Genomic DNA, 23,647 nt, shown 5'->3' with positions numbered 1-23,647 from the left:
GGTGGTGCAGAGCTCTGACATTAACTTTTTCCAGAATAAGCTCAAGGTGCGAGATTCCACCTGAAAGGGGCCATTTTTCTGTATGAACGGCACTCGAAAAACCTAAATGGCTCGTGCAGTGCGATTAGGGTTTATTTCCCTAGCCTTTGAGGTCCCTGGGATTGATTGGCGCATATTTCGTGCATTGACAATTCGTTAAAAAGGTCTTCGGCTATGGTTTTTTGTAGAAAAGGGTCTCGTTTTCCCTAGTCATAATGATTTCCGAAAAATAGTCTGAAACCTGTTACCTGGTCCTGGTGACCCTTAGGTGTGGCCAAGCATGTTTTCGGATGCAGCCGATTTGCCTGTGGTATGGGAGTCGCAGATGATTTTCGAAATGCACAGGGAGATGACATTGGTCATTTTAGCATCATGAGGTATTTTTGGAACCCCATATTAGACATCTTCTGATACTCCGGCGATCTGGCTTTGAATAATGCTTCATTGCCGGCTTTTTGTCACACCGATGTCTGCTGCTTGCCGGCTTCTCCGGTTCCTTGTAGTGACCTTTTTGGTGTCCCTTGCTTCTCTTTTATAGTCCATGCCCCGTGAATGTATGTTCGCCCTCGCTGACCCGACTGTGAATCCCGGGCTTCCACTGGGCCTTCTTCTGCTCTGTTTGTCTGGTCGTGGTCAGGGTGGCTGCTGATGGTCCCTTCTAGAGCCGGTGGACCATAATGGGGTGTTGACAAGAATGATGAGGATGGAGCTGACGGTAATGATTGAGGAGGAGATGGCAGAAGATGCTTATGAATGGGGATGTGAAAATGATGATGGAGATGAAGAAGATGATGAAGGCTAATGAGGGAGCCGAGAGAGAGAGAGAGGAGGAAATAAGACTGAGCCGAGAGAGAGAGAAAGAAGAAAGAGATGACAAGATAATGAAGTTTGTTGAAGAGGATGATGAAAAGGGATGGTGATGGAAAGGGATGGTGATGGAGGGAGCTGACGGTCAAGAAGGAACAGAGAGTAAGGAGAGGGAGAAGGAGAAGAAAGAGTCTGCTAGTGATAGGCAGAAGATGGAGGTGATGGTGGTATTGGCAACGATGAGGACAATAATGAAGAAGGAGGATGGCTGAGATGAAGGTGAAAGAGTGAGCAGGCTGTGATGGAGCGACTAAAGGCTGGTGATAGTGAGAAGCATAGGTCGAAATGAAGGTGTAAGTTGCTGTCTCCTATTTTCTGTATGTGCTTTGCTCAAGAAAAAGAGAGAGAGAGAACATAAAGGAAATGGAGGGAAGAAGCTGTTGTATGTTTTTTCTTTAGCCCAATAGAATGAGAAAGAGAAAGAGAGCGAGAAAGAGCTAGCAAGAAGCAGAGATGATGATGAAGAATGTGATGGAGACGTAATATTGCTTCTACAGCTCTTGGGAACAGTTGTGAGAGAGCCAAGAAAGAGAGTGAGAGAATGAGAAGGGAAGCCAGTTTATGGGGAATGAGTGATGGAGATTATTGCGTGATGATGGAAGATGAAGAGGATGGGATAGAGATGGCAGAGAATCGAGCTGCAAGGTTGGCGTTGGGATTGAAAATAGTGGTGCAGGCAAATTGCAAAGGAAGAAGAAGAAAAGAAAAGAAAAGAGAAAGAAAGAAGCAAAAGAAGAGGGGAGAGAAGGTAGCAAGGAGGGTCGGCCCACTTGGATGTTTGGTTGACCCCTCTGCCATGCATTTATATATATTGTTATTTTTTCTTTTCTCTTTTTTTTTATCGATTTATTCATACGAGCGTTTTTTAGGCAAAATTCAATTTCTCGGTGTCCGTCAAAATTTTACGAATGGATATTTGAAATTGAAAAATTCAAAAGATAATTGGCTCTATGAAAAATCAAATTTACGTCAGTAGAGATCGAATCTTGATAAAAATCAATATCGAACCATCTGATACGCGTCAATCGTACTTGATCGATTGATTCCAAAATTCTTATCTTTACAATCAGATATCCAAAAAATATTCCACACCACCGTCGTGTTCAGAAAAATACAAAGATCAAGATTATGTAGAAAAATAATTTTAGTCCTTTGAAAATCGAAATTGGCGCCCATAAAACTTGAAAATGTTCGTAGAGTTTTTTTTTCTTTTTTCTTTCTTCTTCTTTTTTCTTTGAAAGTTGAAATTGGAGTTAAATAAACGAAATGCTCCGATTTCAAAAGTAGCAAATGTATCGATCAATAGTCAAAGATGACTTCCTCAATATATGGGGAATGTAGTTGGGTCCTTCTTGATGGTCATCGAGCACCAATGGATCAAAATGAGGCGCTGACATCACCATAAAAGTAACCGAAAATCTCGATTTTAAGAGATATTTGCATAATTGGGAAAAAATAATCAAAGAAGAGGATTGATTCGACCCAAATCCGATTTGAGGTTGACCAGCCTCTGGTATCGAGAGTTTTACCTTGCTCTTCCACTAATATTTGGGAAACCGGGCTCTAATCAGCTAATCAGGGCTTAATCGGGCTTATCCTTACTAATTATGGGAGACCTAGGCTTAATTTAGGAATTTCAGGCCTGTGACTTGGCAGACTCTCAACACACGAGAATGACTAAAAGTCCTTAATTCTGAAAATGACCATTTATTTATAGGAAAATGGGAGTCAAGTGTCGTTTTGTAAATATTGACAGTTCAATAACGAAAATGCAATTTTATTTTGAAAATTTGAGAGTTTCGAACAGGTTCAGCTGTTTGAACATATCTGTTGGGACAGCTGATTCGCGGACGCAGTTACTAGCTGAACCTTGGTTAGTACTTGGTTAGTACTGCTATTGGGATATAATTGAAAAATATCAAAAAGTTGGATAAAATTGAAAAAGTATCAAAAGATTTGGGATACATGGTGTTATTTTTATCTTGTATTAGGGTACACACACTCTTCACGTCAGCATAGTTATACATATTAACGTGCACGTCAGATTCTCGATAAAAAAAATGGATGAAAAAATAACAATGTGATAGATTTGAAACTGAACCCTAAACATTACGATATCTCAGAAAAAAAATAAAGGTTGGGATAAAATTGAGAAAATATCAAAATGTTAGGATGCATAATGCTATTCAACCAAAATTTAATTGTAATAAGAAAAAAAATTACCTTTTACCTCATATGTTATCAGGTGAGTGAAGATTTGCCCCTTAAGCTTTTTTTTTGGAACATTTGCCCCCGAACTGTAATGGGAAGGCAAGCATATCCTTCATGTTTAATTTACTATCAAAGTTAACAGAAAATGCTAAAAAAATTACAAATTATAGAAATCGGACACAAAAAAGGAGCAAAGGTGACGTGACTTTGCAGCCACTAGTGCCTCCCTTTGACCTTTGAATATGAAAAATCCGTGCTCATCATTCGCCCTCGACCACAATTCCGGGGCAAATGTTCCTAAAAAGAAAGTTCAAGGGGCAAACCATCCCTTGTCATAGTTTAGGGGGTTGAAGGATATTTGTCCTTTTAAACAAAACAAAACCAAACCGAAGCAAATCAAAACCTTGCTGCGATTCCGCTTACTCCTTAGACTGCTACTTAGGGCTGGCAATATTTCACACGACACGATAACACAATACGGAGTTAAACGGGTTTGGGTTGGACATTTTTGATAATCAATTTAAACGGGTCCAACCCGTTTAAACACGGTTAATAAGCGTGTCTTATCAGGTTGAATCCGTGTAACCCGATTATACATAATTAAACCTGTTTATTTAGACATGTTTAATCGTGTTACTATAATCATGTAACCCATTAACTCGTTTATATATTTGGATTTACCAAAATATCCTTATGTAATTATAACTTCATAAGTCCCTAACCTAATTTCCTTTCCTTTTTTTCATATAATCCAACACAGCATAACCGCACTTCTACTTCTACTTCTACTTCTCTACTACCTTCCCTCGGATCTCATCTACAATTTGATTTCCTTCTTCTCATCCATCAATGGCGAATTTTTACTTCTTCGCTCTCATTGCTCTCCTCTCTGTGCACCTCACATTGTCCGCAGATTCGTCTCAGATCTCGCCCTCCCCTGCTCCCAAGCTCATCGCCGGCTCCACTCCCACCATCTCCCCTTCAAAGCCCACCGCTTCACTGGCTCCCGCTCCAGCCAATGCGCCTCATGGCTCAATCTCATCCTCGCCGTCGCTGCCTCCCCCGAATGCGGCTCCCACCTCTTCCCCTTCCACATCCCCCTCCCATTCATCTCAATCTCCGTGTTAACGTGTAAACATGTCGTGTTAACGTGTTTGGGTAAACGAGTTAATTGGATAAACATGTTGTGTTAATGTCTCCGGGTAACTGAGTTGATCGGATAAATAAGTTGTGTTAACGTGTCTGGATAACGTTTATAATCGCATTGTGTATACATGTACCTATTATGACACGTTTCGATAAACGGGTTTAAACGTGTCTAAACGGGTTGACACGGATATAAACGTGTCGTGTATGAGTTTCCAAAACCTGACCCGTTTAATAATCGCGCGTATATGGGTTATGACTTTGATGACACGAATCCGTTTAGACACGACACGTATAAACACGACACAACACGAATTGCCACCGCTACTGCTACTCTCCAAAATAAAGGGCACACCTTTGCTTTGCATATACGTGTACCTATTATGACACGTTTCGATAAACGGGTTTAAACGTGTCTAAACGGGTTGACACGGATATAAACGTATCGTGTATGAGTTTTCAAAACCTGACCCGTTTAATATGACTTTGATGACACGAATCCGTTTAGATACGATACGTATAAGCACGGCACGACACGAATTGCCACCCCTGCCGTTATCTGCCGCTACTCTCCAAAATAAAGGGCACACCTTTGCCTTGCATATTACTTTTACCTTATCGACAAAACGACAGAGAACACTCGAACTCTTCTTCTAGCTGCTCCGGCGAAAAGCACACAAATTGGGTGGGGCTCCAAACTGGCGGAGAGTGCAGTGTGAGTCCGCGAGTGGAATAAGGTGAAGCTGTTATTGACAATGTCTCCGTGGGTCAGCGCGTGATCCCTCTTTTGGGGGTTCTGCATCCTCTTCGGTATTTAATCGTCTTTCTTTTCCCTTCTTGTCTTCAGTTGGGATGATTCTCTATTGCACGATTTTTGGGAAAAAAAATTATTGCCGAGGGTAAATTTTTTTAATTTTTATGAAACCCACATAGTTAGTTTTTTGCCTATATCAGTGTAATTCTACTTGCAATGCCTATCTGCTTGCCCTGATTTTGTTACCCTTACAAGTAGACAAATCGCCCTCTGTATTGCTCATTACTGGGTAACTGCTTAAATAGAACAAAGGTGTGGTTCCTGCAAATGGGCTCACTGATGGTGGTTTTTAGATCTGCTGCAACTGAGGAGGTATGGGGGTAGTAACATTCGGAGTCATAATCGCCATTATCGTGCTGTTCTTCGCCGCAGTCTGTGTAATGACGATCGAAGGGACCTGCAAGCGCCGGCCCTCTTGAAAGCTCTTCCAAGATCATGCTGAACTCAATACCTGGCTCAACAGTAGTTGGTCCTATTTCACAGAGAAGGAAGAAGAAGAAGAATATGATGAACAAGATGGGCCATCATGGGCGGCAGCAGCAGACACAAAGATTTCAATTACTTGCATTTATCTTCTTATTATGTTTGGATCTGAGTTTGGGTCATGAGGACGCCCATCACCATCACCATCATCACTGTTCACATGATCATGACCATCACGTGCATGAGGTAGCACAACAGAAGCTGCCAGAAGAATTGGCTGAGGAGGAGGATCTGAAGCTGTATGGATTCGACTCTCATCATGGGCACCACCATAGCCATGATGGGGGCCATGACCACGAGCATGTCGGTCGGCTGCATCATTCTGGTGATTCTGATCTCCCCAAGTTAGGTAATTGATTGGTCAAATTGAGCATCAGCATGATATTCTTGTCACATATGATTCTTATGGTCCTTTTTTTTATGTGCTAGTGTACAAATGAGTCTCGAATTTGGAGGTACATTGTGCATGATGTTCATTTCAGATAAATTGTTTCTTGAGGATAAATTTGGAGGTTATCTGATATGAAATACATAATGCACTTTCCATATGATGATAGCGCTAGACCTTGTAGGATTATAGTTAAATCAAATGATTTTATCTCAGTGGGTATTATAGATTTTCCCATTGTTATTACTTATTGAAATTGGACCGCTATCTAGTACATCTTTGAGAATGATTTAACAAGAACATCAAGTTGGTGATTGTCATTTAACTACCACTCAACTTTCTATGTGTGTTTCTTTCAATATTTGCTTGAAAATGGTCAAATCTATCTCACACATCTAATTTCAATTAAACTGAGTTTACATGCCTTTGAATTAGGTTGATGTTGCATTTGCTTAGTTCAATTGAATTTTGCAAAGTGACGTCAATAGTTTCTGTTATTGAAGTAAGAACTTGGTAACAGTATTGTAGTTGCGGATGGACATGTTGGAGGAATAAAAGCTAGGCCCTACTTTCCTTTGGTTAGTGATATGTTTCAATATTTCTTAAAATCTAAAAACAGGAATATAGTGACCGAACCAACGGGGGCAAATTATTCTTAAGACGCTGCTGCCTGGTTTAGCTTGGTTAATATATGTGAGATGGTCTTTGAAGTTATCATGTTGAAAGACAAGCTTAAATTCCCGTAGCCTTTTTCTTTTGCTGGGTGATTTATGACGTCAGTCTCCTCATTTGAATATGTTCTTTTGGTAGCTCTTTGGGTGCATGCTTTGGGCTGCTCCTTTCTGGTTAGCATGGCGTCTCTTATTTGTCTCATTATTCTGCCACTAATTTTTGGTAAGTTACTCTAGCTTACTATATGCTTATTTGCTTCTTTCCTCCATCTTGGAGGGGCCAATTCTTTTGTGAAAATATCTGTAATTCTATTTTTTAGAGAAATAAATGACGAACTTTTTCTTATTGCAGTACAAGGGAAACCATCCAAGGCGATTGTCGATTCATTGGCTTTATTTGGGGTTAGATTTATTAACCATTTCTATTCGTGATGATTTGTTTCTGTAAACTCCAGAGTGAATATCTTCCACCTGTTACAGATTTGAACCATTGCTACCTTTGATAGGACATATTGATGTGTTCTTGTTTCCACTCTCTTTTAGGTTTTAAGCTCCTAGTTATGCAGACATTTTATTTATGTTTTCAACCATCGTTGCAAAGAAGTAATCTTTGGTTGAAAAAGAGTACTAGATTAAACAAATTCAAGTCTGAACCGATTAGTTAATTTTGTTTGTGTTTGTTCTAGTGTGAGGCGGTGCTTGCGATAACTAATGCACTAAGAGCTCTAGTGTAGGGAAAATTGAAGCGGATTGTATCGCTATTTATTTTTCTGGACTTGGACTTTCTTTGTATTTAATGTCGGGATTTTTCGAGATCTGACCTTTGTTGTAGTCTTTGGAAGTTTGCAATGCTTTTATCACTTTAAGCTTTAATATAAATGAGTTGTAATTTTGGCGGGTGTAAAATAATTTTTGACTATTCATGACATTCTTATTGCAATTTAAGAAAGTTGAACATAGCACACGGAAACAATTAGTTTGCTATTATCGTTATGTATTTGAACTGAATATGCCATTTTCAGGCCGGAGCGATGTTAGGGGATGCATTTCTTCACCAACTACCACATGCTTTTGGTATGATACTCTTCTTTTGGCATTGTCCATGTTTTGCATATGATCTGGATAGCAATCTATCTTATTGTCCCAAAGGAGGGAAAAAAAAAGGTAACAAACTACTTGATAAGCTCAAGAGTTTGTTCTATATTTATTAGAGACAACTTCGGTTTGAAACTAAATGTTGATAATTGATTAGAGAAAACTTCTGCATGCAACTGAATTTGGATAATTGACTTACTGTTGCTTTTGTACTCATAAGATGTTCTGGACATTTTGGATGGCAATCGATACTTTGAGCAACTAAAATAATTCCTTGATGAGATATCATGGTATGCTTATAGCTAGTTCTGGTATTTTTCGATATTAACAGGTACCAACTACTTTTGGCATGTGAAGAAGCTTGATCTTTCTAGTTGGTTTAATGTGGTTGCTTATGGTGGAAAATGTTGTCTTGCTAATTTTCTGTTTTATATAATGGTTATCCATATTTTAGATGTCAGAGAATCTTCACAAAATTTCACCTAAGATGTGACTGAGAAAGTAGGTGTTTTGTGCTGGAGAAAACGAAAAGGAAGTGTTCCATTAATTTCTGAGGCTTCCAGGCTTGCCAAGTTTTGATAATTTTGTTTTCATCTGGTTTTGATGGAGATAAAGATTGTTCTTTCTTTTGTTCCCTTTTGATCCTGGTTTCTGGGGGGCAATAAAGATTATTCTTGTTTGGCTAAAGACGCAATGTGTAGCATGAAAGTTGAGAAACTTAATGGAAATACGTTTTAGTGACCAGTAACTAAAGATTATTAGAATTTCAAATTTTAGAAAATGAAAAAGAAACCTAGAGCTTCACTTTGTTGTCACATTAAATTTCTCTGTTTTCTTTGTCATCACTAGATTGTCTCTTCAAATGTCCTCTTTTCTTTACTAGTCCCTTCAAATTTCTTTGATCTTTTTCCTCTTTTTTTTCTAACTTCATGGTTTCATGCATCATTTATATCTGATATCATTCTCATGAATGATAGGAAGAATCTTTGTCTAGATTGTCCCTCAATTACAATTATAACAAAGATAAAGTTGGAACAGTCGTTGCAAAGAAATTAGTACTTTTCACTGTCTGGCCAGAGAGAGTAGAATAAAGTTATCATACAGCCAAATGATATTAGCTTGAAAAGTGAAATATATGAATTCAGTGGTTCCGAGGACAATTTTTTATGCCAAAGGTGCTTGACAGACCTACAGCTTAGTGAAACCCTGGAAATAACTCTTATTTAAATTCCAAAAATTTTGAGTATAGCAATCTGGGAAGAGGTACCTGAGTACTGTTGGTCAAAAAGGCAACAGCTCTGGTGAATGCTAATAAAATATTCTTCAAATTATTTGTATAAAAGATTTAGAGTTGCCTACTATATATATATATATATATGTAAGTACCAACTTCATATGTTACTGAGCATTCTTTAGTCATTTTTAAAGCTCCTTTTCAATTGTTACTGCTTCAGCAAGTTTTGAATGTAATCAGTATCATATTCTCTTTTCAGGCGGAGAGCATTCTCACTCACATGATCATCATGTTGATCATTTGCATGAGTCAACTTCCAGACATGGACATGTTCACACTTTGAAAGATCTTTCTGTTGGAATCTCAGTTTTGTGTTAGTAGGCAAAATCCTGTTTGGCATTTGCTCCGATCTTTATTAGCATAATTATATTTGCTGTACATGTAGAGATGTGTACTCATCTTAAGAGTGAAAGCAGTAGATAGTAACCCAATTTTTATTTGGGTCTTGCAGCTGGAATTGTGCTATTTCTTCTTGTAGAGAAGCTGGTGAGGTATGTTGACAATCATTCTCAAGGGGCTGGTGAATGGAATCATGGTCATCATCACCATCATCATCATCATAGCAAGAATAGTAATAAGAAGCTGGATGATGTGAAAAATGTTGGGGACAATGTTCAGTCAAAATCATCTGATGGAAATGGAATGTCGTCAGAGATGCGATCTCATGACTCTTCAGACGGAAGGAATTCAACTGAACCTAGTTCTCTTCGAAAGGTAAACTCATCTAGTAGCAAATTTTGATTAATCCTTAAACGCCAATAGTCCTAGTACCATATATATAAATTTGGCTGGCTTTGCATTCTAGGATGGTCCCATATTTTGTTTTCATCACTCGTATTACAAAGTATGCTTTCCAGTCCTCCTCCAGCCTGGAGGTATAGGGAGAGAAATGATGTAATTTAATCTAGTTATGCAAACATAACAAATTTTTATTAGACGTATGATACCCAGACAAGGAAATCTGTAGCGCTAGTTTTGAAATTCTTGTGGAATATAGTAGTTGAGAATGGTGGGATGGTGTACGGAATTATTGAGTAAAATAATTATTGAGCCTTCTTTGACACGCTTCCTGCAGAGAAAGGTTACTGATGGAGCTACAGGCGCTACAGACACAGCCACTGGTGAAGTTGCTAATAGTGGATCCTCCAAAAATATGATATCTTCCAAAGAAGAGGAGCCATCGCAATCATCATCAAATCTTGTGTTTGGTTATCTCAATCTTTTCTCTGACGGTGTAGTAAGTGCCTCCATAGAATTGCTTGTCCCCTAGCAGCCTTATGCACTTTGCCACCAATGTTTTTGCTGGAATGTATTTGTCTGAGCTTCAATTGCCATATATTTGCAGCACAATTTCACTGATGGAATGGCTCTAGGAAGCGCATTTCTTCTGTATGGATCTGTTGGTGGATGGTCTAGGACCCTATTTTTGCTCGCCCATGAGCTTCCTCAAGAGGTACGCATCTTCATTATTAGTTTTGGATAGTGATATGTTTGCCACCTTGATATTCTCCAAGAATTGTGAGTGGAAATTTCTTTCTATGCATTTTCGGTTGCTTCCCTTTATGATACATTATGACCCTTGCCGTTAGTCTGTCAACTATGAGATGACTTCCGTGGGGATCATCACTCAGTTTGATGTTTCGCTATCATATCATTATACTATTTTGCTGAATTTAATGTCTGCATTTGAGGTGGTTTGTGATGTCATCTTTAGTGTAGGTGTCCTCAAGTGCATCTTTGCTTTCGGGCTTATCTATGAATGTACTGTCATTACTAGTTGGAAAGAATTTGTCCTGTTTCATGCTGACCTGTTAAAGTGGGGAACTCTAAACTTGTGAGAAAGGAACTTGAACAAGAATTGAGCTAGGGATAGATATGATGATGTGTGTGATTCTTTTGTTCTTCTTCTACCAGCTTTACTCTTTGTTTAATAGCTCTGGGCTAGAAGTTGTGGTCTGTAAAATATATATATTCTGCCTTCTTGGTGTTATACTACGGTAAGACAAACCCAATGATGCTGCGGGCCATGTATCATGTTAGCTTTTTCACGACTTTCTTTCTCTGAGAATCTAAAGGAGTTCATACACTGTTCTCTTTATCGCAAAAAATAGAAGGAAGCATCACTATCTATAATTAAATTGCATCCTTGTACAAGCTGAGGAGGTTTTTAGCAGTTCTTTTATTTTTTCATACATCTCTTTGCCTCCCTCCTTATCAGTACATTACTGTATGAAAGTTAAACTTTTCAAATATTTTTGGGATCATTAGGATCTTCGGGTAGGCATAAGGCGATTTAACAATCTCTAGTACAAGGACAGAACCACTTCGTCGTAGCATATTTTCCTTTGCTCTTTGTCCTCTCATGTGTGCAGTTTTCCTCGTATTATACTCTCTACATGGATCTCCTCCGACTCTCTGATCTCCATCTCTCGGACATGCATTAACAATTAAAACGAGTTATATATTTCAAACACAAAAAATTCTTCCATGATGATTTAACGAATGTAATACTACCCATAAGAGGAACATGCTGTGAGTTCATTTTCTTAATCTTCACTAAAAGAAGCAAGAGTATGTTCTGTTAACTTAAACAGTCTAAACAAGTCAGTCTGTATTTTTAGTTTGACGAACTGGTCCTTCTTTTTTCCTTTTTCTGCATCTTCCTACAATAGCCGATCACCATATCTTCCAGAGAACAGAGTACACTGAAGTTGAATAGACAGCTCCCTCTGCACCCTCACCTTCCTTATCAGCACTATAGAGAAAGAGGGAGGGAGGGAGATCAACATTCACTAATTATATACCTCATTCAATTTAAATTAGGCTTGAAACTGTCCATCTGGTGAAGTGTGGTGAGTTCATGGGTTAAGTTTGATTGCGGTGGTGGTGGTATGTTCCTCAGGATTGGAGTTATGACAATGTCCCCATGGGTCTGATTATGATGCCTCTTTCGTGCACTGGGGGGTTCAGCATCCGCCTTGAGAATCGTCCCTTCATTACTCATCATATTTGTTGATTCCATTCTCTTCCTTGGGCTCTCCATTGAGTTTTCCTTGGGCATCTCTCCGACCTTAAATAAAAATGTTAAATTACAATAACAATACTCTATGTATAACTTGGTGAATATTCGAAATATAATTACTTCAAAAATTGAGTGCGCTGTACGTGTTAAATTTTGGATTTGGATTCGCATTGCTAGATTATTGAGTGAATGTCAATACGAGAATATTCACTTATGATCTATAATGCTAGCAGCTGCGATATTTGTCTGTCATGTAGCTGAAAGATCTGGCATTTCATCAAAGAAACACAATTTTATGGAAACAATTGAATGAATATGACAAATGGTTCCATAGAATCATACTTTTTACACCATATGTTGGTCTTTTCTGAGAACATGTTATTCAAATTTTATGCAATCCTAAATGTGCTGTTTCTTTATCTAACAGCGGTACTTGTTTAATTTTTTGTTTACTACTGAATAGTTTACTGGTTTTACAAAATTAATATTATGATTACATAATAAACATGAGATAATTTCATAGTACTTGTATACAATGACGTGTACAAATTAGTTCTATGTGCTGCTGTGATGTAATAATGTTTGTTATAGAAATGACTGCTCGCCTGGAATATGGGAAATTTAACTGTAGTTTATAGGTAAGATCTGGGACCAACTTAAATACATGCCTAACCGTTTTGCTTGCTTTGGCTATATTACTTACGAAAGAAGTACCGAGATTTCAGACCTTACTCAAAGATAGTGCAAGAACCATGACAGAGCTTGATTGGATTCTGCGCAGGTTGGTGATTTTGGTATCTTAGTACGATCGGGGTTTAGCGTATCCAAGGCCCTCTTCTTCAATTTTCTCTCTGCACTTGTTGCATTAGGAGGGACTGCTCTTGTAAGTACTATTAACTATCTCCCTGTGTAGCCTACTGAACCAAATTAGAAGAAAAGGATTACGGCCCGCTCTATAATTTTCTGATTGTACTTGTTGGTGCTTTGCTTATTCAGTCACTGCTTTGGGGTCAAGATCCAGGACAGTCTTCCCTGATCGAGGTAAAGCATGACTAACTGATTTTTTTTTTTTTTTGGGTTCAGGAGGTTTCATCAGTTGCTCTCTCATGAAGTTAACATATTTCTCACTCTCTTCTAGGGATTTACCGCTGGGGGATTTATATACATAGCAGTTGCAGGTGTGCTTGCAGAAATGAATAATAATGGAAGCTCATCGATAAAGAGCAGTTTGGCTCAGTTGACTTCGCTTATACTCGGTATGGCTGTTGCCCTTTGTATTTCTCTTGTGGAATGATTGTACATGACCATTTTTCAAGTGCGCAACCATTTTTGCCATGCTTTGCTTAAGTTTCAGCTGAAGACTGAACATTAACTTCTCATTACAAGATCCATATGAGTCCTTGTTCGAGGGGGATTGGATTGTAGGGCACTTTGTCATAAGCCGGTTCAATTCTTACTATAGTTTCAGCTGAAGAATATAGCTTCCTTTGTTATAATGTGCAAATAATGACACGATCTTTGTAGTGTTGTTTGATTAATAACTTTTTCATTAGATACCTCTGCGTTTACATTCCAAACTATTTACAGTATTCATGCGAAAACGTAGTTCTGATATAAAGGACTGGGGTTGCTTTATTCGCTAATCAATGGCCGTTGGATCAACATGGGGTCTACTCCCAGTCCCAGGCATTAATCCGATGGCCATGGGAACATCGTGAGCCATTCGTAATGTAATTTTGCCTAAACCATTTTAGTTTCATGTGACTTGTGGTCATCATTATTGGACTCCAAGTATATCATGAGGGAGGATTCTTACTTACATTGACAGCAGAGGACACACGCATGGGACATTCAATCGGCTGATCTTCATCAAACGGCGGCTCCCTTGGGTGTTCAAGCGGTCGGAATTCTGTCTCATTCCCGGCAGTACTCTCCACGTCCATGGTGGTATCTCCCTTATTTCCATTCATGATGGAACTTGACGCACTCTTTCACTCTGATGTCAAAGCATAAAAACAAAGCTGTCACTGAGACGGAGGTTTGGGGTTCGGTAAGCCGAAATTCGTGAGAAAAGGACGAGGAAGCTACTTACAGAGGCATCTTCGCATGATGATCCCATGGGAGTAGGGAGAGGGAGACACTGATAAAAGTTACAGCAGGAACCATATTTAAGGGTATGAGCTATAGAGAGAGAGTACGGAAAAGAAGAAAAGAAGGGATAAATCAAAGGAAGAGAATTAAAGAGGAAGGACATGGACATGGGAAATAGAGATGGATTTAGACTAAAGTCATATACTATTAGTCTCTTTTAAAATGTATAAAAATAGGGTTTAAGTGCCAAAGCAGTCCTCAGTGTGTGCAACATCTTGGATTTTCCTCCTTACTAGGGTTTATCATCTCGGGAAATTTATTCTCTTTAATTCTACAAAGTGAGAACTAGTCCTCTCTCAAAAAAACGTGCAAGCGTATTTTATCTAATTTTACGAAAAAAGTATTAGCTAGTCTAGTTGGATTGACAACCGGTCAATTTGACCTTTTCAGCGACCTCATAGAGGGCCGAAGTGTTTGGCACGAAGTTGCGTAACTCCTTCTCCTCTGCAGGCTATATGAATTAGGGGATAAACGCCCATCTTGAGTAAGGTTGTTGAAACGATCAGACCATCCTGGAGACCTATTTGGGGTTGGGGTGAATACTGTAGAGGCCCCTGATTGACCTTCGACGAGGTTGTGAACGGGTTGAGATGGCTAATATCGAGCTGACCGAAGGAAAAAGAGGGAATATAGGAAGTTAAAACTAGAACGAAAAATTCTAAGATGACATCAAATTATGGTGACACGTTGGGTATATTAGTTCAAGTGTTTAGTATTTTTACCTTGGGAGTTTTTTATGGAGAGAGAGGAGATGAGAGGAGAGGGGAGTAGTGGAGAGGGAAGGAGAGGGGAGGTGAGGAGATGGAGGGGAGTGAACTCCCTTGTTTGAGAGTAATTAGCAACGAAGGTGAGATGAGGGAAGTGAAAAGAGAAAAAAAATAAATGTTTTAAAAAATTATTATAAAAAATTTAGAAAAATTATTATAAAGAAGGTTGTGTAGAGGAAGGGATATAAAATACATGAGTTCCTCCAAATTCCTCCAATTTGGAGGGTTAAGAGATTTTTAACACTATGTTTGTGATTTTTTAGGGAGGGAGGGGAGATGAGAGGAGGGGAGAGAAAAGGAAATTAAGGAAAATGAACTTCCTTATTTGAGAGTAATTAATAAGGGACATGAGAAGTGAGGGGTACAGAGAAAAAAAAATTACACAAGTTAAAAATAATTATTGTAAAGAGAGTTGTGTAAAAGAGGGAGTAGAAAATATACGAGTTCTTTCGAATTTCTCTAATTTAAAGGGTTAAGAATTTCTTAACAATGGAGGGAAATGAAGGGAGAATGTTCCAATCTAAATCCCTCATTCTCCTTTCCCTCCCCCTCAAATAAATCTCCAAAACAAGATAAATACTCTCCCTCCCTCTCCCTCCCTCTCCAACTCCCAAACACACCCTTAACAAAGGAGGAAATAGAGAGAGAGTGTTTCCCTCCAAGTCCCTCCTTTCCCATTCCCTCTCCCTCAAATAAATTTCTCAAATAAGAGAAACACTCTCCCCCACTTTCCTTCCCTCTCCCTCCAAATTCAACTCTCATACACACCTTATGATGAATTATATTAAACACTAGACACTTGAAGCAAGATACTAATCGTTTGAACTGAAAGCGAAAGTAATAAACACTTGTATTAAATATGTAATGAGTATTTGAGTCGAAGTACTAAACACTTACACTTTAATATGTGTTATCATGACTTCATGTCATGCTAGATTTGAGTGGTTTGTTATTTGTTCCCTTTAAGTAAAGTCATAGATTTCAATCTACGCTGAGAGTCTAGGAGAATTTTAACTCTTAATGGATCGATCGAGCTCGAACTAGAATAGTTTAGGCTTTTTGAACTTTTGAATACCGTACCAACATACCCACTAAAAAGAAAAGGACTAAGTCTAAAAAATATAATGAACCCAAAAATGTTAGAGACTATTTTGAGGCTTATCCCGCAAACTAATTCTTAACCGTTAAGAGATTGGAAAAGATTAGTACGAAAAAGAAAGGGAATGGGAGGAAAAGCATGAAAAGGAGAAAATGGGTTTTTCAAAGAGAGGGGTGGCGAGGTGGGGATTGCCCTCCGCAGAGCACCATCAAAGGTCGAGATTTCACGACAATATTTTAAATTTTCCTTCACAATTGATATGATGAGAAAAAATAAAATAAAATAAAATAATTTTATTATATAATGTTATTACTTATTATTTTATATATATAATTATTTTATTATATAATGTTATTACTTATTATTCATATGTTCATAAATTCATTTATTTCTACATCGCAATTTTATTAGAGCGTCATTCAAAAACCCAGCTTTCCCTTTATTATTGTTCTTGTTGACAAACTTTCCGTTCTTTATCATTGGGTTCCCGGCCGGCCCTCTTTTCTTCTTATTCTTCTTCTCATCATCACTATGAAGAGAGAGAGAGGGAGCTTCCTTTCTTCATTATTCTTTTTACTACCTTGTCATGATTTAAAGAGCAGAGCAGACCAAAATAGTGCACCCTTTTTCTGGTTTTTTGTTTTTGGTCAAGCATCCCTTTTTTTTGGGTTGAAAGCCTATGGTAGTACACTTTAATGATTTACTGATCACCTGCATTGGACATGAAGGACCAACATTTTTATGATGAATGAAAAAAGAATTAACGCAGAGACATTTGATTGAGTAAATGAACAATCACATATATATGCTTATAAAAAAAAAAGGGGGATAACGGAATATATCGAGATCAAGTCCATTATACAATCTCCAAAAATATTTAAACATGTATATATTATAAATTTGAGGATGTTAATGTTATATATATTTTTTTATGAATTTTGCAGAGAGTTAAAGATTGAAATGATATAAACCTCTTGTAAAATATAAATTTATACACGTAAATTTTTAATAGGTAAATGCAACAAATCCTAATACAAAAAATAGCTTACATATATTTGGAAATGAATTTCTAGATGCATATTTCATATTCCATATCAAAGTAGTATGCTAATATAAATTCTCAAGTAACTATATCATTTTTTTTATAATAAAATTAAAAATTCAGGTCAATTGTTGTCATTTGTAAGCTGAAAATGTTGGCATTTTCTATAAATATTTTACTATAAGTATCATTACTTGAACCAATCAAATACTCATTACGCAATCAAATATTTTACGTGACCACGGCCTAAAGATATTAGAAAATGGTCGGCGCTGGCGATTCCTCCTTGCGCTTGCTGTTGCCACCTTTTTGTATGTTATAATTAATAATTGATTAATAATTTATTGTTTCTTAGCTTTTCCTCATTTCAGTTTTATGCTTTTCATTATTCTTAATAAACTGATTTTGATGCTAAACATTTATCTCGAACTACTATCATGGATAGGGGTTATAGCAACTGGAATACCGGAGCTTGCGCTGATAATAATTCTCATATATAACTGATATTAAATATGTGTCTCAAACCACTGTCATCGTTCAGAGTTATCCACACTAATATACTAAAATTTACTCGGATAATCAAGTTAATAAATTAGTTCATATTTCACAAATTTCTGCCACCAAGATGAGACTTGAGATATTAACATGCAACTCATTTATTACATATCGAAGGCCCCCCCGTAGATGGCATTACAGGCGATGCGTAGTGTTGTTCAGTATACGAGATGCATCCTTCCTTTTGAGCAATAGTACAGGAAACTTAGTCCAGTTCACGGTAGATAGCCTAATGAAAATCTCATTATAGAAGAGTTATATTTTCCATTTCGAATAAGTTCGTCTTTTAATCATTGTTTTTACTTTTTTTGGATTAATCAATAAAATAAAAATCCTAATAATTAATGAAGCAAACACGGGTAGTCCCACAACCATGTTTTCTTCCAACACCCCCCCCCCCCAAGCAGGCTTCTCAAAGCAAATCAAGATGGAAAGTTTGCCAAGAGTTTGTTAGTGAGCATAATGGTCTAAGAGCAGTTCCAAAAGAACATAGTGTTTTGATGTGGAAATGACGTGTGGTTTTATTAGTACAACAAAGTGATAGAACTGAGGCATAAGCATTCTCACTCTTACCATTTGGTTTGGTTCTCTTCAAACTATGTTGGAATGCATTACAAACGTTAGCATTTATATACTCAATTGCGTGAAATTTTTCAATAAGAATTCAGATATCATCATATTGCCAAAACTGAAATTTCACTTGCCTCCTTTATTGATTCGAATGTTCAGGAAACTCAAGCCAGTGTGTTTACTTTGATTACAATAGATGTCCTTTTGAGTGTAAAAACCAAGAGATTAAATTACATAGCTTGCAATTACACGATTCTCGTGCGTTGCACAGCATGCCATACTACTAGTACTTGAAAAAATATAAGTAATTTACTTGCAAGTGCCACATGTATCTTCAACCCCATGTACGATATTCAATTGATTATAGAAATGCTAGATTATAATATATACACTCTTAAAAGGGTGCTGTATAGGCACACCCCACATAATAAGCTGCAAGCACGCTTTTGCGTTCACCCATGCCCAGTATGCAAGCAATCATCATTGAGAGAGGGAGAGCGGGAAGAACTGTTCGAGAGCTGCCTTTGTGCCTTTCCTCACTTTTGCCTGCTTTATCAATGTGACAATTTATTTGATGGTCAGAATACTTTCAGATGATCCTAATTCGCTATACATGCGCGTAGTTAAAAAAAAAAATGAAAATGAGTGGGGATAGCGAGAAGAGGTGAAATTAATTATAGAATGTGAAATATATTAAATGTGACTACTCGCTTTATCACGAGATATATATATATATATATATATATATATATGAAAATCGATCTAGATAAATTAAGTAAAGATTCGCCCATTGCGGGGACGTGTAAAGAAATTAAAGAAACATACTTTATTCGACAAAGATTAATGATATACTCTAGTAATAATTTGGTTTTGCCTTTTAAATTTTAGTAATTATTTAATCACTATTTGAAAAATCAGATATAGTTTTCTAGAGGGAGGGAGCCATGGTAAACGTGATGCATGTATTAATAAGGAGAAAACTTATAACGACAGATTGAGTGAACGTGGATTAGCAATAGATTATGAAGGCTATTTCACTGCATGCTTGCTCTCAAGGATTATATTGAGTTTTCTTGATCTCTTACATATATAGAATTTAGAAAAATGTAAATAGACAGTGTACTATCAATGACAGAAATATTGACAAACACAAAACTACATTAAGAATTAATTCTCCGAGCAATCAAAAAGATGATGAATGACGAGTTAAGGATTTCAGAAAAGTGTCATGGCGCATTCTCACACGTACTCCTCAGTTTTTTTTTATATTATAATTAATTATAGATTACAATGACAAAGATTATAGCTTAAAATATTGGACATGTAGATGGAGAGGCCAGGCCGATTCTGAAATTTTGAGTAACATAATGAATTGCCAACATTTAAAAAAGAAAAGATTGAATATGAAAATCTATATAGGTGTGAATATTGAGGACTGTTTCAGCTCTTATTTCATGACACATTTATTATTAGTGCCCTTTATAAAAGATTAGGATTTCTATTTGATTGTATCAGGTGATGAATTTCATTTTTAATAGAAAATAGTATCTTGTATTGGGGCCTCGGCCCCGTGTTTTTTTTTAATTATTATTATTACAAAAGAGTCCATGGGTACAATGAAAGGAAAGGCCCGTGTTTACCAAAATATAAAAGTATTTTGTATTTTCTTATACTTTTTAATTAATAGGTAATTATTTATTTTTATCAATTTATAACATTTAGAATAGCCATATAATAGCTGAATTTATGATTTTCCATCATCCAAATAGTTTATTATTTAAAGTAGAAGCGATCGAGTATGTGTTCATATGCTTATGAATTTACTCACGTAGGATACTGTTGGTGCAGAGAAACCTTTTGCTAGTGGCAATTACGTCCAGGATATTATTGTCCTATTGTCTAGGGGAAGAAAAGATTGAAGGATGACTCTTCAAGGAATTTGGCTTCTGGGGCAAAAAAAATTAAGGGCAAAATGTTTTCAGAATTTACGTAATATATTCATTAGAATTAGATGTTCAAGGCTCTAGGAGCAGCAGTAGCAACTTTTAATTTATTATGCGCCTATATGATGGATTCAAATAGTTCTTGCCAATAACCACGCCAGCTGAATAGAATAATTAAACTAAATGCCCATACAAAAATGAACATATCGGCGATGTAGGCACCCCCACCAGCCACCAGAAGCTCCTTGCGAGGTAGCTTGTGGGTGCGGTGGCCGATGGGGTTGCTCCACCGTGGATCCTCCCCCTACGACCCACTTCTCATTCCAAGAATCGCAAAAGTTTTTTTGTTTTTCTCTCTTTTGTTATAATTTTTTTTTCTTTAAACATATCCTTAAATAATAAAAAAACTGAAAGAAGAAATATTTGAAAGTGATTTTTATCGTTTTTGTCCATTTTTTTAATGGGAGTCTGACAAAAGGACTTAAAGGGGGCGATGTTAATATAAAAATAACTGAGAATCTAATTGATGTACCGCGTATCTATCTCTTGAGGACTGTATTAGTTATTTACTCCAAATATCGAAAGATATACTTCTAGGAGGACTTTTTATTTCTGAGTTGAACATCAGATGAAGTTTGGCTGGCAGTTTTTTTTTTTGGGTGAAATTGGGGGCCGAAGCCCTATCGACCGACAGTTTCTAGTATTCCTGAGGCTACAATTCTTGGCACAATAAATAGATAAACAAATATATAATAATAACAAGAAATATTGGTCATCCCGTTGGATTCGATAGAGTGACCTTTATCCGTTCACTAAGTCCCGTGTATTCTTCACCACTTTAATTTTTCATATATATTCTATTCACCATCAAATACGTTCCTTACTATCAAGGGTGCTATAAGAGATGTTATCATGTTGTATGCTTCAGTTTGTTATCATTTTAAGTTGAGAAGGTTTTATAGAACAAAAGAAACAGGGCCTCAGCTGTAATAAACAGGTAGTTGCTGGGAACATTTAGCATACACCAAAATATTGTCCTCCTTTTATTATTTTCCAGTTATTACATGGGGCCTAGAGCCCTTCTGGTTACGATGAAATAGTGAGGGATAAGGGGGGTATTGATAACAGATGGGATCATGCTGTCGATCATCAAACCATCAGTAGGTATGATCATCTTGTATCTGTTCTTCGTTTAATGAGAATATCAGCTTCCTTCTCTCCAATTCTTCTTCTATTTGCTGCGTTCTTTCTTTCTCTCTCTCTGAAGATAACCTCTGTGGACTCTGTTCTCACTTTCCGGTGCTGGTACATTTCAAACGGTAAATTCTCTGACAGTTTCTCTCTCTCTCTCTTTTTTTTTTTTCCTGGTGAGTAATTTCTTTGACAGTCTTTCGTTACCCACAACTAGCATGCATAATGATACCGTGGTTTCTGCAAATATATTTATTATGCATATTTTTCTTTGGATGTTAAAATGACTGAGACTTTCTATACTTTCACTAAGGGGACATTTGTTTCGTTACTCACAACTAGCATGCACTATGACTTGTTGCAGGTGCCTTCCCTAGTGTTGCGATAAAAATCATCAATTCACGCAATTGCATATATCGCGTCAAGTAATATATGAAAGTACAAGTATCGTTCCACATAGACTTATCTAGACCTCGCTAAGTACCAAAACTATCACAACTAGCTTTTTATCTAGACGATCAGGTTTCGAAAGAGAGGATTAAACTAAATTTAAAAACTAAATTAGAGCGATAAAGTAAATACAACTAAAGTCAATGGTGATGAACATAGGACTTTCAATTTCCCCTAATACCTTATATAAAATCGATCATTCTCTCTCTATTCTATCAAATTCATGAATTACTAACCTGGGATTCTACTATCTTTCTACCCCTTTTCCGAGCGCTGTAGAAATTTATTCCCCGTATCAAATTAACTACTCTATTCCTAGGCAATTAATAAGAAAAAACCGATTAATTATCAACCCTAATTGGCTACCTAAAACATTCGGGTATATTCCTATCACTCACAGGAATTAGTCGGTTTTCCAACTCAAACTAAACTTAACTTAGGCTATCCTATCCAAAACTTAACCTAGAATCCTCTCCCAAGCTCATATATATTTCATGATCAATCGAATTGGTGACCAATCAATATTCATAATGTACCAATACTAATTGGTAAAACAACAATATGTTAAGTAATTATTACTTGTATTTAACATAAAATAACTATTTACCAAGCCTTCGCCTGGTAAATAAAATGATAACACTACATACTTAATTATTTTTGAGCTTATGAGAATTTTTAAAATCTTCCGCACGTGTATCAACAAAATAAGATTAAGTGAAGACTGTCAAAGATAAAATGGAGAATGACCATACTTTTGATGTAATTGAGAAATAACTTTCTGGTAAAAGCTATTAAAAGTAAACTTATTGGGATAAGCATAAAAAATATTAGTTATTTTTCATATATAACATATATTGATTAATATACTTTTTAAGAAGTTAATAAAAAATATTCTGCATCAATAAATTAAGAATGATCGTTTTAAACGATTACTTTTATCACTAAAGTGGTCGTATACAGTTCATGATTCCAATGAACAGTTAGTTTAAACTGTTCTTGCAGTTATACATAATATAAACCAATGCATATAATGATTATACTGATTAAATAAGAAACAAATTTAAACGATTAGACTTTGCACGGCAGGGCATTCCATCCTAGTATTTTTAGAGGGGCATAGCCGCAAAAGGTTCATTTGAAAATTACTAGGTTTAGCTCCCACCATCCAAATTTCCCATTAATTAGGGGTATATTCGAATTTGTTCGATTTCAAATCAATTTGGGCATTCGGTTAAAAATCTGCAAATCTAAACAACATAAAAACCCAATTTAATTCTTTGAGGATCCTCCAAGCGCGGACTAACATTAATAAGTTGAAAATATCTTTGTGGTATAAAAAGAGTCATTTTAGATGTCAAAAATAATTAAAATTCATGGTACAATCATAATAGAATCTTTTTATTTTTTTTTATGGAATCATGACAGGATCTTCCCTCCACGTATATGAACACATGGCTTTTCAATCAATCAGATCATCGAGTTATTTATACGTGGGACACATTGTTTTGAAGAAATGATTAACCTGCAGCTACTTCGTAATAATAGCCACATATGACTTGCCACTAATTAGAATTTGAAAATTAGGGAAAGAATGATACAAGGAAGTGGGACAATGATAGTACTTTGAGCCCCACAAGCATCCTAAACTTTCTCATGATAAACCGCACCATGCACTTTAACTATACATTCAAAGGGGCAATCCCAATTTCCTTGCACTTTAACTTCAATAGATTTGGTTACTTGCTAGTTAAATATAAAAGTGGAAGTAAAGTAAACATTTGAATGAGATCTCAACCTAATGTGCCCTCTCTTTATCTTGGAAATATAATATGATTCAAGTATGAAAAAT

At 36.7% G+C, this 23,647-nt stretch overlaps 2 protein-coding genes across 11 annotated transcripts; one reads left to right on the top strand and one right to left on the bottom strand.

The window, feature by feature from the left end:
* The first annotated feature begins 4,878 nt into the window (after positions 1–4,878).
* LOC116200160 (IAA-alanine resistance protein 1) lies at positions 4,879–14,411 on the top strand. 9 transcript variants are annotated; one of them, XR_004155668.1, is made up of 14 exons: positions 4,879–5,073; positions 5,371–5,909; positions 6,759–6,842; positions 6,972–7,021; positions 7,642–7,693; positions 9,208–9,321; positions 9,460–9,722; positions 10,084–10,245; positions 10,354–10,461; positions 12,812–12,913; positions 13,027–13,071; positions 13,169–13,286; positions 13,618–13,760; positions 13,862–14,411. XR_004155668.1 is itself a non-coding variant. In XM_031530889.1 (13 exons), the coding sequence occupies exons 2-13, from the start codon at positions 5,513–5,515 to the stop codon at positions 13,891–13,893; spliced, it is 1,527 nt and encodes a 508-aa protein (XP_031386749.1). In that variant the 5' UTR covers positions 4,879–5,073; positions 5,371–5,512; the 3' UTR covers positions 13,894–14,258. The 9 variants fall into 9 exon arrangements, 7 of the variants coding, with proteins under 7 accessions (XP_031386749.1, XP_031386748.1, XP_031386744.1 ...); XR_004155669.1 differs by having other exon boundaries at positions 13,859–14,411; XM_031530889.1 differs by lacking the exon at positions 13,618–13,760 and having other exon boundaries at positions 13,862–14,258.
* Positions 11,113–14,259, bottom strand: LOC116200162. Of its 2 annotated transcripts, XR_004155670.1 has the most exons (3): positions 14,123–14,259; positions 13,851–14,026; positions 11,113–12,078 (listed from the first exon to the last, which is right to left on the bottom strand). XR_004155670.1 is itself a non-coding variant. In XM_031530891.1 (2 exons), the coding sequence occupies exons 1-2, from the start codon at positions 13,998–14,000 to the stop codon at positions 11,818–11,820; spliced, it is 411 nt and encodes a 136-aa protein (XP_031386751.1). In that variant the 5' UTR covers positions 14,001–14,026; the 3' UTR covers positions 11,113–11,817. The 2 variants fall into 2 exon arrangements, 1 of the variants encoding a protein (XP_031386751.1); XM_031530891.1 differs by lacking the exon at positions 14,123–14,259.
* Positions 14,412–23,647: the final 9,236 nt, after the last annotated feature.

The sequence above is a fragment of the Punica granatum genome, chromosome 3 (genome assembly GCF_007655135.1).
Source record: "Punica granatum isolate Tunisia-2019 chromosome 3, ASM765513v2, whole genome shotgun sequence".
Lineage (NCBI taxonomy): Eukaryota > Viridiplantae > Streptophyta > Magnoliopsida > Myrtales > Lythraceae > Punica > Punica granatum.
The sequence above is the reverse complement of the archived record's forward strand: the minus strand, read 5'-3'. Positions and strand labels throughout refer to the sequence as shown.

Bases quoted from the DNA above. Each gene is read 5' to 3' on its own strand.
- LOC116200160 (XM_031530884.1), top strand. From the start codon at position 5,513: ATGCTGAACTCAATACCTGGCTCAACAGTAGTTGGTCCTATTTCACAG. The intron at 5,910-6,758 runs GTAATTGATTGG...TTCTTTTGGTAG, and splicing joins TTCTGATCTCCCCAAGTTAG to CTCTTTGGGTGCATGCTTTG. The intron at 9,723-10,083 runs GTAAACTCATCT...CGCTTCCTGCAG, and splicing joins AACCTAGTTCTCTTCGAAAG to AGAAAGGTTACTGATGGAGC.
- LOC116200162 (XM_031530891.1), bottom strand. From the start codon at position 14,000: ATGAATGGAAATAAGGGAGATACCACCATGGACGTGGAGAGTACTGCC. The intron at 12,079-13,850 runs GTAAGTAAGAAT...TTTTTATTTAAG, and splicing joins GTGTGTCCTCTGCTGTCAAT to GTCGGAGAGATGCCCAAGGA.